At 45.6% G+C, this 16,921-nt stretch overlaps 1 protein-coding gene across 1 annotated transcript in view; it reads left to right on the top strand.

Moving 5' to 3' along the window:
- cracr2b (calcium release activated channel regulator 2B) overlaps window positions 1-16,921 on the top strand; it is a 175,504-nt gene that overhangs the window by 122,229 nt on the left and 36,354 nt on the right. The window contains 2 exon segments of the mRNA XM_038807477.1: window positions 11,714-11,793; window positions 16,040-16,319. Of these exon segments, the coding sequence (XP_038663405.1) occupies window positions 11,714-11,793; window positions 16,040-16,319 (360 nt within the window).

The raw sequence follows: 16,921 nt of genomic DNA, 5'->3' as shown, positions 1-16,921 counted from the left end.
AAAGTTGCCAGCCAGGTTGAGAGGGTTGTTAAGAAGGCGTACGGTGCGTTAGCTTTTATTGGTAGGGGAATTGAGTTTCGGAGTCATGAGGTCATGTTGCAGTTGTACAAAACTCTGGTGCGGCTGCATTTGGAGTATTGTGTGCAGTTCTGGTCGCCTCATTATAGGAAGGATGTGGAAGCATTGGAAAGGGTACAGAGGAGATTTACAAGAATGTTGCCTGGTATGGAGGCAAGATCATATGAGGAAAGGCTGAAGGACTTGAAGCTGTTTCGTTAGAGAGAAGAAGGTTAAGAGGGGACTTAATTGAGGCATACAAGATGATCAGATGATTAGATAGGGTGGACACATAAATACTCCGAGGCCCCGACTGTAGAACTCCTGGCGGAGAGAAAAGAATTACAAAGGAACTTTGACCTGCTCTCCACCAGGAAAGCAGTACACCAACTCCGCCAGGCACGCGGGGCCCTATACGAACACGGAGACAAAGCCAGCCGCCTGTTGGCCCACCAGCTGAGAAAGCAGGCAGCCAGCAGAGAAATTGCGCAAATCAGAGATACCAGAGGCACGTTGGAAACAGAACCAGAGAGGATTAACAAAACCTTCAAGGCCTTCTACCAAGAGCTGTACACCTCAGAGCCCCCAACGGGGAAGGCTGGGATGAACCGGTTTCTTGACGGACTGAACATACCAGTTGTGGGAGAGGGCAGAAAACGGGATCTGGAAGCACCACTAGCACTGGGAGAGATCATGGAGAGCATTAGCTCCATGCAGGCGGGGAAGGCGCCGGGACCGGACGGATTCCCGGCGGACTTCTACAAAAAATTTGCGACAACGCTGGCCCCGCACCTGCGGGAGATGTTCACAGACTCGCTAGCTAGGGGCACGTTGCCACCCACGTTAGCACAGGCCTCAATCTCGCTGATACCTAAGAAAGACAAAGACCCAACGGAATGTGGGTCATACAGACCCATATCTCTGCTGAATGCAGACGCCAAAATCCTAGCCAAAAGGCTAGAAGACTGTGTACCTGAGGTGGTCACAGAGGACCAGACGGGCTTTGTCAAAGGTAGACAGCTGACCGCGAACATCAGGCGCCTGCTGAACGTGATAATGACCCCCTCCGGGGAGAGAACACAAGAGGTGATCGTCTCACTGGACGCAGAAAAGGCCTTCGACAGAGTCGAGTGGAAATACCTCATAGAGGTACTGGAGCGGTTCGGGCTTGGAACAGGGTTCACCGCTTGGGTAAAGCTCCTGTACAACGCTCCCATGGCGAGTGTACAGACCAACAATACCAACTCCCAATACTTCCAGCTGCACAGGGGCCCCAGACAAGGATGCCCACTGTCCCCGCTGCTGTTCGCACTAGCAATTGAACCGCTAGCAATCGCGCTCAGGGCAGCAAAAAATTGGAGGGGGATCCGAAGGGGAGGTAGAGAGCACAGAGTCTCACTCTATGCGGATGATCTGCTCCTCTATATCTCGGACCCACAAAGCAGCATGGACGGAATCATCGCGCTCCTGAAAGAGTTTGGAGCCTTCTCGGGCTACAAACTCAACATGAGCAAAAGTGAGATCTTCCCAGTACACCCGCAAGGGGGGGGGGGGCAGCACTAAAGGGGCTGCCGTTCAAACAAGCCCAACATAAATTCCGCTACCTGGGGATCCAAATAGCCCATGACTGAAAAGGGATCCACAAATGGAACCTCACCAGCCTGACGGAGGAAGTTAAAAAGGACCTGCAAAGATGGAACACACTCCCGCTCTCCCTCGCGGGGAGAGTTCAGACGATCAAAATGAACGTACTGCCCAGGTTCCTCTTCCTGCTTAGATCCATTCCGATCTACATCCCCAAGGCCTTTTTCAAAGCGCTGGACAAACTCATCATGGCGTTCGTATGGGGGGGGGGGGGGGTAAAAATGCTAGGATCCCAAAGAAGGTCTTACAAAAAACAAAAACCAGGGGAGGGTTAGCCCTCCCGAATCTACAATTCTACCACTGGGCAGCAACAGCCGAGCGAGTAAGGGGATGGATCCAGGAGCCAGAAGCTGAGTGGGTGCGTGCGGAGGAGGCCTCCTGCATGGGAACCTCCCTCCGGGCCCTTGCCACGGCAGCACTCCCATCCCCACCCAAAAAACACTCCAGCAGCCCAGTGGTGACAGCCACCCTCCAATCCTGGAACCAACTGCGGCAGCAACTTGGCCTGACCAAAATGTCGAACAGGGCTCCCATCTGCAACAACCATAGGTTCAAACCAGCACTGACCGACGCCACCTTCAAAAGGTGGAGGCAGGACGGGGGGACACTGACAGTCAGGGACCTATACACGGACGACAGGATCGCAACACTGGACGAACTGACAGAGAAATTTCAGCTAGCTGGGGGGAACGAGCTACGGTACCTGCAGCTCAAAAACTTCCTACGAAAGGAGACAAGGACGTACCCACAACCGCCACGACAGACACTACTGGAAGACCTACTGGACGCAAGTATCCTAGAGAAAGGGAACTGTAGTGACATGTATGACCGACTGGTAGATAGGGACGACACCGTACTGGACGCAACAAGGAGGAAATGGGAGGACGACCTGGGGATGGAGATCGGGTGGGGACTCTGGAGCGAAGCACTGCATAGGGTCAACTCCACCTCCACGTGCGCAAGGCTCAGCCTGACGCAACTAAAAGTGGTACATAGAGCCCACTTAACAAGAACCCGTATGAGTAGGTTCTTCCCGGAGGTGGAAGACAGATGTGAACGGTGCCAAAGAGGCCCGGCCAACCACGCCCACACGTTCTGGTCTTGCCCCAGACTCGTGGAGTACTGGACAGCCTTCTTCGAGGTTATGTCCAAAGTGGTGGGAGTGAGGGTGGAGCCATGCCCGATAGTGGCGGTCTTCGGGGTTTCAGAACAGCCAGATCTATTCCTGGGGAGGAGGGCGGACGCCCTTGCCTTTGCCTCCCTGATCGCCTGCCGTAGAATCCTGTTTGGCTGGCGGTCAGCAGCACCGCCCAGAGCTGCGGACTGGCTGTCCGACCTCTCGGAATCTCTCCAAATGGAGAAAATCAAATTTGCCATCCGAGGGTCGGACGACGGCTTCCACAGAACGTGGGAGCCATTCATGCAACTGTTCCGGGACCTATTTGTGGCCAATGTACAAGAGGAAGAATAGTCGGGGGAAGGTAGCGGGAGGGGGGGGGGGGCTACAGGTTCGCTACGGGGGTTCGATGGCTAGCTAAGGCCCAAAACCAAACTAAATAAACATGTTGTGGGGGGGGGGGGGGGGGGGGCGCAGTTACTACTACGAAGATGCTTACCTGTAAATATGTATGTTAATTTTTGCGTGTTTGTTTTTTTTTTCTCTCTCCTAACAATTTGTAATTTGTTCAATATAAAATATGAAAACTGAATAAAAACATTTATAAAAAAAAAGATAGGGTGGACATCGAGAGCCTTTTCCCTCGGATGGTGATGTCCAGCACGAGGGGACATAGTTTTAAATTGAGGGGAGATAGATATAGGACAGATGTCAGAGGTAGGTTCTTTACTCAGAGAGTAGTAAGGGCGTGGAATTCCCTGCCTGCAACAGTAGTGGACTCGCCAACACTAAACGCATTCAAATGGTCATTGGATAGGCATATGGACGATAAGGGAATAGTGTAGAGGGGCTTTAGAACGGTTTCACAGGACGGTGCAACAGCGTGGGCCGAAGGGCCTGTACTGCGCTGTAATGTTCTATGTTCTATGTTCTATGTTTGGGTCCAGCTGCAAATATGCCCTGCAGACACTAGCAGGGTGTCTAGAAAGTGTCGGGCTAGAATCCCCTGGGGTACCAGAGGTGGTGGAATGCTCTTGAGTAGAGGCAGGTGACTTAATGCATCGGTATTGGCAATTTGCATCCCGGGTTGGTGCTGAAATGCATTGTTGCAAGCCTCCCATAGCAGGGGCCAACACTGCACCCTTGATGAGGCTATGGGCGGTATGGACTTATCTTTCCTTAACAGGCCCAATAATCTATGGTTCGATGTCGAACCGCCGACTGTACACGTACTGAGTGGAATTTTTTCACACCGAATATAACTGCTAAGCCCTCCTTCTTAATCTGGGCAGAGTTTTGTTCAGCTTCAGAAAGGGTCATTGAGGCAAAGATGATGGAATGCTCTGAACCATCTACCATTATGTGGGATTAAATTGCCCCTATACTGCAAGGGGAAACACCACGGGCGAGATTCTCCGCAAATGCGGAGAATCGTAAAGGCTGCCGTGGGACAGGCCGTGACCCACGGCAGCCTTCACGCCCACTCCCGGGGCCGATTCTCCCCCCCGGGCGTGGCTAGGTCGTCAAGGCCGCACGTCAAGCGTCACGCCGGCTGACGCGGCCGATGATGTCGGCTGCGCATGCGCAGGTTGGACAACGCCAACCCGCGCATGCGCAGTTGCCGTCTTTTCCCTCAGCCGCCCCGCAAGACGTGGCGGTTTGATCTTGCGGGGCGGTGGAGGGAAAAGAGTGCGTCCGTTATGGACACACGGCCCGCGATCGGTGGGCACCAATCGTGGGCCTATGCCCCCCTTGGCACGGCCGTGGTACTGCCGTGCCAATTGGGCCCCGAGATGCCCCAAACGGGCATCTGGCGCCCGTTTCACGACGGCAGCGAGCAGGTGTGTTTGCTGCCGTGTTGAAACGAGCGTGAAGGCCTGGCCGCTCGGCCCATCGGCCTCGGAGAATCGCCGCTCGCCGTAAAAAACGGCGAGTGGCAATTCGTGGCGTGGGTTTGGCGTGGGGCGGGGGGGGAGAATAGCAGGACATAGAACATAGAACAGTACAGCACAGAACAGGCCCTTCGGCCCTCAATGTTGTGCCGAGCCATGATCACCCTACTCAAACTCACATATCCACCCTGTACCCGTAACCCAACAACCCCCCCTTAACCTGACTTTTATTAGGACACTACGGGCAATTTATCATGGCCAATCCACCTAACCCGCACATCTTTGGACTGTGGGAGGAAACCGGAGCATCCGGAGGAAACCCACGCACACAGGGGGAGGACGTGCAGACTCCACACAGGAGGGTGTGAAAAATGTCGGGAGGCCCTCCCGCTATTCTCCCACCCGGTATGGGTGGGCGGAGAATCGCGCCCCACATGTTAGTATGATTGGTTTCCTTGGATCAAAATGCACCAAGAGGTTTGACAACTAATGCTTCACAACTCGGGAGGCTCCCTCCATTGCCAACACTGATTCTTCCTTAATAACTGGTGTAATGGTGCCAATGTTGCAGCTAGTTTTGAAATAAACGTACCATAGCAATAGACCATACCAAGGCAGGACAGATATTGCACCTCTGTTTGCGAAGACTGTAGCAAGGAATTATTTGATTGACGATGCTTATTGCGGGAGTGAAGAATTTCACTTCATAACTCTGTCCCTTTAAGAAACTTGGATGCATATCCTTCCATTCTGGTTTGATGATTTCTTGTGACCCCATTCTGTTCTGTGTTCAAAGCCTTATTCTGAATTGCGTTTTTGATTCACTATCTGCTTTCGACAGCAGTCTCAGTTGCTGTCTGCATGGTGAGAAAAAGTTAACTATTTTAATTTTTGCCTTTTCTCTACACACTGTGGTTGGTTACAGTCCTGGTAAAGTTTTTCTCAACAATTCAGCATTAATTGTTGAATATTTGTCACCTTTGGGCTGATGCATAATATTCTGGTGCAATTGTCCAGTAGGAATACCTTGCACTGCTTCTTTCCAACCAGAGCTGTGTTGAAGATAAGAGTTGTGTGGTTGCTGCTTATGCTGATTACTTTTGATCCAAGAAACTACAAAAAATTCAGAGGGCAAAAAACAAGTTGTATACAAACACAAGGGGCAGAATTTAACATGGCAAAATGGACACAAGCCTGAACTGAACTCAGACGAGCATCCCCACATCATTGTACATGCGTGCAATATTACAGACAATATTAATGCACACATCAGGAGTTGGATGCATGCAGCCGATACTTAAACGGCCAGTCAAGGCCATTCATTTATCAATTGGAAGGAATTTTACATTGTCAGTGCGATTTTGCATTTGGCGCACCAGCAGGCAACTGATGCACATTCCTCGAGTTCTCATCCGAGGGTGGGATAAAAGGCATCTGGAGCAAATACTCTGTCTCTTTAAATTAAAAGTTTTTTGCTGCAACATTTATGTGACTTGAGAGGTTTCTCTGTCATTTTTGGTGCATTCTATGGGTGGATAGCTTTCTTTTTGAATACTTTTCCTTGCGATCTTTGTCTGAAGATTTCAGCAGACTGCACCCTTAGGTGTATGAAGTAGAACTTGTGCATTTCAGATCACGGGGATTGTACATCCAGCTGGTGCGACTGCCTCTGAGAAGGAAGAGAGGGCCTAGAGGGGCAGGAGGCAGGCAGTGTCTCAGGGTACAACCTGTGGGAAGAGAGTCACAGACACAGATGGTGAGGATCAGCAGGGAACTCAAGGTGGAAGTGTCCACAGGAGACACTGTCAGTCTCTTAGCTCAACAGACAGCATACCAAATACCTCAATATGTCCGAGGTCCATTACGAAGAAGGCTCTGCCTCGCTAGAGACACTGTTACAACCATATACCCGATGATTAGGCCGGAGGTCACATCCAACTGCACGATGGCCTACCTATTCCAGTGGTTCTGAAGGTCACAGTGGCCCTCTGCCTCTGCGTCACTGGGGTTAGTGGAAGGATCTGTGTAGTGTGACCCAATCTGCTTCCCACAGTTAAGTCAAGTTAATTAATGCCACTCTCTTCAGACGGGTCATGACATTCATTCATTGCCAGCCAGAAGAGGTCAGCCAGGCTGAGAGAAGCAGAGGGTTTGCCGCGATTGCTGGTTTCCCCCGCATTCAGGGTGCCATTGACTACACTCATGTGGTCATGAAGGCACCTACAGGTGAGCCTGGGAACCTTCATGAACCGGAAAGGGTTCCACTCAATGAACATTCAGGTCACCAGAAACCACAAGGTATACATCTTGCAAGTTTGTTCCCGTTACCCTGGTAGCTCACATGATGCTTACATCATGCAACACACACAGGTGTCAAGGCTGATCATTGCTCCAGCTTGTTTGGATCATATAAGATCATGGAATCCCTACAGTGCAGAAGAACATTCGGTTCATCAAGTCTGCACCAACCCCTCGAAAGAGCACTCTACCCATGTCCAGTCCCCTTAATACCCGAAACCCCATAACCTAACCTGCACATCTTTAGACACCAAGGGCTAATTTAGCATGGCCAATCCATCTAACCTGCACATCTTTAGACTGTGGGAGGAAACCGGAGCACCCAGAGCAAACGCACGGAGACACGGGGAGAACATACAAACTCCACACAGACAGTGACACAAGGCCGGAAGTGTCCCTGGCACCGTGAGGCAGCCGTGCTAACCACTGTGCTACCTGGGCTCCTGGGTGACCAGGGCTATCCCATGAAAAGGTGGCTCATGACTCCATTCTGGCACACAACAACTGCAGCAGAGGAGAGGTGCAACAACAGTCACGACTCCACAAGGACAGTGGGAGAGAGGACCATTGGGCTGTTGAAGATGCAGTTCAGTTGCCTGGACTGAGACTAATGAGGCAGAGCACTACAGTATCCTCCAGAGAATATGTCACTAATAGTCATTGCCTGCTGCGCTCTTCACAATCTGGCTCTGGCAAAGGGGACCGAATGAAGGCCGAGGATTGCGAGGCAACTTCAGATGCTGTGGAGGATGAATCTACTGATGGCACTGATGAGCAGCCCAAGGAGGAAAATGGTGAAGACCTGGAGACAAGGACACCAGGCAGGGAAGCCTTGATAAATGTGCACCTTCAGCTAGGCTGCCACGGTCACTGCCTGTGTGAGGTGGATGAGGCACCTGACCTCACTGCTGGGTGGCTGTCCATCAATGGTGAGCAGGGAGGTCCTAACGTGTCACATGCTTGTAGAGAAGCTGAATGTCAACTGAGAACACCTCTCGGGTTGCTCTGGAGGATGGCAGCAGCTCCTCCGCCCCTCTGCCAGTAACTATCACATCTGATGAAGCTGTGTTGACTGAGGATTTCCCAGTCATCAGGCTGGATGCACCCTCCTGTGCATCCCACTGTGTGAGGAAACTGGTGCACCCGGAGGAAATTCACGCAGATACGGGGAGAAAGAGCATACTCCGCACAGTCACCCAAGGCCACCAGAATTGAACCCAGTTCATTGGCGCTGTGAGGCAGCAGTGCTAACCACAAGACACCTGGAGAAAACAAAATTATTTTTTCCTCCCAGTTGTTCCAAAGAGGAGGATGTATTTTTCTAATATAGATCCTGGAGCTGTTAAATTATAACTTCCAGTTTTAAGATGGTGAACAATTAATTCTTACATACTTAATTCCCACCCTTATACTGATGAAGGGCATATCTTAATGAATATTTGTTTGCCTATTCCTATCATTAAGATCCAGGCATTCAGCTGTGAAACAGATCCTAGCAGTGCATTAAAGATGAACTTGTTCCAGATGTGTACACAGCAGCCACTTTCAGTGACTGAGCTCTCTGCCTAGCTAGTTACAATTTGAATGTTCTGAGAACCTTCTGTAGAGACTGTCTATGCACTAATTATACTTAACTCCAAATAGGTATTATAGTAAATGATCTGGAGATCTAGGGTATCTACTGAGAATATTTTCATAAATTATGTTTGACACAGCATGACTCTATTGCACTTTGTGGCATCAAACTCTAGGGAGTGCGAGTTCCTTCTCTTAGGTCAGCGCATGTCATTTTTCCCAGCTTTTTTTTCTGCTTGCAATAATTTTCTCAAATTCTGACTTTCAGCATAAAGAACATCCTTTAATCTACCTCATAAATCTTACATATTTAAAATTCGGAATTATATCTTTACCCTTCCCCGCCATGATTAGAGAGAACTGATTTAGCTGCTTCGACCATCATTAACAAAGTTGGTATATTAACATATTCCCAATGTCTACTGGTCCAGTCAACACTCAGTGATGATGAATTGATTCAGTCAAATATGATGAAAATAAAGCTGTTTATTTAATAGCTAAAATGTTATTCATTTCTAGACATAACACATTAAATTTTCAAACTATACTAGATTATATTTTATTTGCATAAAATACTAAATTACAAAGGACGGCATAACGTGTACATATTTTGATGAAGGATTTATAAATGAAGACTTCCATGTGTAAAATTATTTGAGGGAAATCCCCAAATATGCTGCTTTTGATAATAAAGATTTTTGATGTCAACAACTGTGTAATATCTCTTTTAATTTGCCACGCTTGTAGCATAGCTTCCATGTGGTACTGTAAAATCTTGATCTGTTTTCAATAGAATTCTCTTATCAACAGTCACAATTTACATTTATATAACATCCTTAATGTTGTAAACCTCCTGTGGCAACTTTCATGGGTGTTAGAGAAGATTCAACACCGAGCCAGATAAGATATTGAACGGAATGTTTGGACAGTTCCAGAGTGGTGGGAGTCTCTGGTTCCACCAGCAGCACAACCCGTCCGTGGGTTTCCCAGCGGTATGGGGTGGCCTCGATGGGAAATCCCATTGACAGTGGTAGGAACAGAGAATCTCACTGCTAGCGAATGGCACGCCGCCTCTCGCCGTTGGGAAACATGCGTCTGTGAGGCCAGAGAATCCCGATCATTAAATGAGAGAAATGCTTTAAAATGGCGTCTGCTCATTTCAAAGATCGAAGAGTCGATCCTTGGCACAATGACAAAGTTAAGAAGTTATGAATTGGAATCAATTTAGATACAAGGGGTAACTTTCTGTACTTGCGTTGTATGTTTTCTTGCCATTTAAACTAATGGTCAGAATTAATTGTGCACAGCTCATAGTCAAATTTTCCAAGTTGTGCTTTCAACAGGAAAGGTTCTCCAGAGGCTGTGTAAAGTCAGAACGTTGGGTCTGATTTTAACGCTGTGTAAGTCGGTGGACTTTGAATGACTTCAAATCAGGCCCATTTTCTCTACAATATAATGGAAACTCAAGAACATATTACAGTCTGGGATCTAATTGAGGATTCAGAAGATTTTATACATTGGATAATGGACGGTCAAGACTGAGTTCCAAAAGGCATTCTAATGAAATGTTATCAACAGGGCGTTGATTTAAAATGGAGAACGTTTCCAGAGAATTGAACGTGTGGAATTTGTGTTGGGGGCGGTCATTGATTCCGAGATATCCAAATTAAATTTGGATGGATTGGAAAATAAACCCAATATCATTGCTGTCACCATCGTTAGATGTTTTAGAAGCTGGTATCCTTAAATGTGCTAGAACTCAGGTCAACAACCTGAGATATTTGCTCTGTTTCACTCTACACAGATGCTTCCTGACCTGATGAGTATTTCCAGAATTTCCTGCTTTTATTTTAGATTTCCAGCATCTGCAGTATTTTACTCCAATGCCCTAATTTTGAAATGGACAAAACAAACCCAGAGTCTCCATCATGTTTATCAGCAGTGGGCCAATTTTCTTTACATGTTGGTATTTCTTTGTATGTTATACCCTGTGCTGTTTATTTCATTGTTCATCTGTGTCCCATCACCATTCCCAGTCGACGAGTCTGTTTTGTAGGTATTTGCCAGTGTTGGCCTTGAGCCAGTGGCTTGGAGAGGTGTCATGTTCTTGCACTCTTTGATCATGTCAATGTCATATGGTGATGCTCACCATTTTAAAAATTGTGATGTTTTTCCAAAGCAAACACCTATTCCAACTGCCCGGATTTACTTGCATAATAATGCTCGAATCCAGAGAACCAAACACTTTTTGAATAGAATGAGAGCTTTAAACTGGTGTAAACAGCCAGTGTGTGGCTGTTAGTGTCCATGAATCCACTGAAGGGTTACTATGACTTTCTCATTCTCCACAGTCCTCCCTTTGTTTTTCAGTGGGAGGGGGACATGAAGGTATGGATTTGTGTTGTGTTAACCTCCATGACCAATCTGTGAACTATAGTAAAGGCAGAACTGAGGCACAGGGTTTTTGAAAAAAAATATTTACTCTCCCATTCCTCAGCTTTGTATGCCAAATTTTGATCTGAATTCTTTGTCACCTCAGCGGAATAATGTTTTAAAAATCTATTGCCGCACATAGACTGAGGGAAAATTGTTCATCCAAATGTGCCTTGTTAAAACTCTTGCTTTGGCAACTGTGTTTGAAGAAGGACTGGTGATCAGATACACCGGCAAGCTGTGGGCGATTTCTCTTCCATGTCCCTCCTATTGTTTGAAGAGCAGCAGAACTTGATGATGTCACGCAACTTGTTTCCGCACCAAGGTAGAGTTTGACATTCATGTCATCCTCATTATGTCGTTGTTTCCAAACATTGTCAAAACCACTTGTATAACAACAATAATGATCACAGGCAGCCCTCCTTCCCAGGATGATGTGACCTATTCCGTCCTTTTTTAAATGGCATTATTCTGGTGGCACAAAACCTTTCTGCAACAATCAGTACCCATAGAAAATAAGAAGTGACTGATTGAATATATGTAGATAGGTCTTCGAGAAGCTTTGGGATGTTGAGAGTATTTATTTTTGGTCTGTGACTATTTATGTATTGTTGTCTGTTGATAATAATGTTATTTCTTTCTTTTTCCACCACAGACTTACTGGGATTAACTGTTCTGGATTAATTTTGATTTTCAGGCCCCCCCCAGCAAAAAGCCTCTGTTGAAGAGAGGTTCAGTGATAGGCAATTACCTGGTGGAGGACAAGCCAGTCAAACGGTTAGACTCTTGCCAATGCAAATATAAATGCATGCAATGAATTGTGTCCCATATTGATGGAGTCACTGATGTTTCCTAAAGTTGCTGCTACTTCATCCAAAGTATTGCATGAGATATTCTTGTGAACATTTCATGAATGTGTAGGCTTGCTGTTTCCTAACGGCTTTGCGCTTATAGATCCATGTAACCAAGATGCCAAAAATGGAGACCATTTAACATTCTTCAAGTGAACATTTAGCAAATTTTTCAAGGGAGCTCTCTGCTGATCTGCTAAATTTGGAAGTGGTCGGAGATAGGGTCATGTCTACTGTGGAGCAGCACAGCAAGTTCCAAAACTCTGCAGCACCATCAGGGTGAAATGCAAAGGGAGGGAAGTTTGTAACCATGACCCCCAGGTTGTTCTCAGCTGCTTATAGGGACTGGCTCCAAGGATTGTTATGGAACAAGCTGGAGTGCTGGTCGCCATTTTACCCTCTTGTCGTGGAATGGCACTTGCAGCCACACGGAAACTGTGTGAAAATAAGGAAGGGACATTTGAGAGTAAGCACCTTCAGAAAGAATAGGAAAAGGAGACAATATAAATGCAACATTTTAAGAAAACCAGCACCCACTAGTTTTAGGATCATAGAACAGGGAGGTAAAACATTCAACCCCTCAAGTCTGCTCCCATTTTTTTCTCATCATCCCAGCATCCATAGCCTTTTGAGGAAAAGATTTTCAGATTTCCGAATCATTTTGTGCGGAAAAGATGCTTCTTGATTTTCCTCCTAAATGTTCTGACACTAATCTCATTATCATGTCCTGACATTCTTGACTCCCTGTCAGAGGAAATAATTTGACTAATTTATTGATGACATCCTCAAAATTGAACTAGATTAGCCAGACATGACTTATCTTTAACAAAGCCATCTCTCTATCTGTTCAGCTTCATATTTCCTCAAGAGCTCTGTCACTTTGGGTGGGACTTTTCAGCACCTCCTGCTGCTGGGATTGTTCCCAGGTTAGCGGACATGTGGCTGGCCGCAGCCGCAGGCGGGAAAATGCTGGACCCTGTCCTTTGAAACAAAAACAGAAAATTCTGAAAACATGCATGAGTAAAAAGACTGCTGACTACTTCAGGTGTGATTTTTTTTTTCAGGTTTGGGCACTTTTCTTGAGATTGGAAGTTACAGTTAGTACACGCTACCCTTGCCTTTTCTGTTCAGATCCGGGCCTGACCAGATGGGATGAAGTTTTCCCAAGCTTTCCATAGCTAAGGAGACAAAGCGAAACACATTTAGGACAGGATCAGTCTACTTTAGGTGGAGATGGAATAGTGAAGAAAAGTACTTATGAAAGGTTTGTGCAGGGAACGTCACAGTAGTAGAGTAGGGGCTACTTTAGTGTAGTTAGAAATACAAAAATGGAAATATGGAGCAGGATTAGACCATTCCCAACAAAGCTCCGTTCGTAACCTGGCCAAACAGGTTGAATAGGTCACCAGAGTTTTTTTGCAGTAGCACTATTATTTAGGTCCTATAAACTCCTTGATGTTCAGACAGATTTGATGGTTTCTGGCTAATTCTTAAAATTGTTCCTGTAGCATTACTGAAACTTTAAATCAAAAGATTCCTACCTCATCCATCTTATCTACAATATGGGTTGGGTCTATATTGGTTGGGTTAGCAACTGCCAGATATCTCAACCTGATTTACAAACTGAATTAGCTAAATTTCTCTTCCCCCTTCCCTCCCTAATATTTATTGGCTGGATTTTCTACGTCGCCAGAAAAAGAGTAGAAAATCTGGCCAATGTTTTTTTTTGGCATGGTTCTGGATTCTGCTCCCCTTTGACATGAGGTTTGCAGGTTACAAAATGGGTCACTATCTCATTCCAAAATGGCACAGGAGTTCCCTTGTTATCAGGTTCTTACATTAATGAATGTTGGGACTATCTGCTAGGCAGAGAACCACAGACAATATTGACTGAACATGGTAATATGACGAAACATATTCTGACACATGCACACTGTGGGGTGCTCAGAAACAGGCACAGTACCTGATTTCCCTTGATGCCTTACACTTTCTTTAGGTACACTGGAACCGAGACCACGATTGTTGTAGTTTCACTCGCCATATGAAAATCGCTTATTGTCACAAGTAGGCTTCAAATGAAGTCACTGTGAAAAGCCCCTAGTCGCCACATTCCGGGGCCTGTTCAGGGAGGCTGGTACGGGAATTGAACCTGCAGTGCTGGCCTTGTCTGCTTTACAAGCCAGCTGTTTACCCCACCGTGCTAAGATGTCATTTAATGTCATTTAAGATGACATTGGCTAACTGGGTGTAGATTAGGTATTGTACCTAGGACCTGATTTGCCTCAGTGGCTCAGCAGGATGTCCCAGTCACTTGAGAAGTATGGGGGTTGCTGGGGGCGGGGGAGTTGGTGTAAATGCATACCCAAACTTACCCTGGCCTATGCTGTTTAGAGCTTTGGTGTTCCGAATATTACAGTGTCTGAAAACTACCCACCACCTCATGGATGTAGTGAACACACCCTGTTAAATCTCTGCTAATAAATGTCAATTCAAATAAAATGCCTGTGAATATTTTCTTGAGGGAACTCAATTTTAGAAATATCAATGTAGTTGCTCCATGAGATGATATTATAATTTAAAACTTTTTATGGCAGTTTGTTGATTACCTTTTTTATTCTGAATTTTAACTTCTATAAAACAAATAAAGATTGTAAATATGCCATAAATTCAAATGAGTCTAAATTTAAGGTTGAAGGCTATAATTCCAGTTTAGATGCAGTGGTTCAAATGTTCTGCTTTCTTGGAAATAGGGTGCGTCCCTAAAACATGAAGATTCTGACCTAGTGCAAGGATATTCTCCTGATCTCAAGCGATCTCCCATTCCCAGAGGCCAATTGATGGTTTCTTGGCCCTCGCAGGATGTCTGGCTGAAAATGGAAATCGACGTGTGCATGTAGGCCTGGGAGGCTTTCTGAATGCAAAACTTTAGGCCTGCCCTGCCTCACTGCCATAGTAACAGAGGCCAAGCAGGTGTTCAGGACATTGCTAAATTTAAATGCGTCAATAGTGCATCTTTGCTATTTGCATATTTAAAAAACATAAATACATACGCTTAGCGTGTCCGCCCCTCCAAACAAGAAATTGGATGGATTGGAAAATGTTTGCCCATCCACCTGACACCTATAAACCAGGGGTGGGAAGGTCTGAGCCAGACAACTCAAAATAAACTATTGTTTTCACCATTCTGCTCTAAGAATACTAGAAATTGAGGTCAAAAATCAAATGACTAGCTTAATTTCTAAATGGTTCAATATCACCAACAATATCAAACACCAGATAAACTAAGCACGACGTTCAGAATTCCCAGCTTTTTGATATCTTTTTGACTTTTAATTTGCAAGTAACCTATCAATTTTGAAGGGACACCCTTCGGCGCTTTTGTTACGAATAGTTTAATCTTTATTGTCACAAGTAGGCTTATATTAACACTGCAATGAAGTTACTGTGAAAAGTCCCTAGTCGGCACATTCCGGCGCCTGTTTGGGTACATGGAGAGAGAATTCAGAATATCCAAATTACCTAACAGCACATCTTTCGGGACTTGTGGAAGGAAACCAGAGCACCCTGAGGAAACCCACGCAGACACAGAGAGAACATGCAGACTCTGCACTGACAGTGACCCAAGCCAGGAATCGTTCCTGGGACCCTGGGGTGCCGCCAATATTTCACTGAGTTCTATTAATCCACCTAAAATAAATGTTCTCGCCTCTTGGCTCACACATTAAAGAGTAATTTCAGAGGAACGTATTATGTGAGGAACCTGTGGGTAATTTGAGATCATCAGAGTTTCCTCTAGAATTGAATCAGATTGGTTGTATGATCCCCCTGCTTCTCTTCATTTTGTTTTCGTGCCATTACTGCTGTTGCCTTAATTAAGCAAGCTAAGGTGGCCCGCATCCATTCCCTTTCAAAATGCTTTCAAGTTTTCCATAAGTTTCCTGTGAAACTCCCATAGTCAAATCATCCTTATTCTTGGACATATTGTTTGTAAAACAAATTGAAATGTCTGGCATTAGCAAATAATCATTCAGATTAAATGCATTAAATTGGACTTCTATTTTAAATTACTTGCATGGAATGCGTTTCTGATTTTGGTCCAAAAATTTACTGTCAGTTGGTTTTGATTTTGCTGTCTTCATTTCTGTATCTGTGACAAATGGACTTTTGCGCAGACAGCTCGTTGCTGCAGATCAATCTCTCATCACTACAGAGGAAGTGACATCGGAGCCCAGCAAGAAAAACTGTAAATACGTATCCAAGGAGACGGGCATAGACAAATCTGGTGCTGGAGGGCCGTGCAGTCCAAAGTTGACAGAAGATCAAAGACTGCCAGATGAGGCTGCAGGATGCAGGGCAGATGGACTACCTTTACATGCCTCTGAACAAGAAGATGAAGAATTGGCTGAGGCTCCACTTTCACCCAGAGGCCAGCCTATTGGCATAGAAACAGCGGTGAGTAGGGGCAGCCGTACTTTACAAGTTGGCCATTGTTCCTAAATTTACTGTTCCAGCGCAACCCGTGCCCAAAGTAAGTAGTTGCCTCGGTTTCAGCTACTGTTTATGCAAGAGTTTTATCAAAAAAATAAGAATAGGGAAGCAGCAATAAGATTAGGGATATTCAAAGTTTTCATTTGTTCTGCCGAGTCCATGATTTCAGAAGTGAATTTTGTAGTGTTGTACATTGTGGTTAGGAGCTGTACCAGATTCCCAAAATGTTATGATTCTGTAATGGACATATTTCTCTATGTATTAATAGATAATACAGGCAATGTATTAACAGATAATACAGGCAATGTATTAACAAGGCAATAGCCTTGGAAGCTTTCATGTACATGTCCTTTGTCTGGTTATCTCTTGGCAAATATAATGCAGTATATCTAATGATACCATTTAATGATCCTCTTGATATGCAGTGTTAAATTTATTTTTCTGTTTTTTCCCTTCTGTAATTGAGATTGGATAAACATGTTTTTTGTCTAAAAAATCCCTACTAATAAGGTTCTGATTTCTTCCAATACTATTTCTTTAGTCATTTCTTGCTGTCTTCTCCACTC

The sequence above is a fragment of the Scyliorhinus canicula genome, chromosome 9, assembly GCF_902713615.1.
Source record: "Scyliorhinus canicula chromosome 9, sScyCan1.1, whole genome shotgun sequence".
Classification (NCBI taxonomy): Eukaryota; Metazoa; Chordata; class Chondrichthyes; order Carcharhiniformes; family Scyliorhinidae; genus Scyliorhinus; species Scyliorhinus canicula.
The sequence above is the reverse complement of the archived record's forward strand: the minus strand, read 5'-3'. Positions and strand labels throughout refer to the sequence as shown.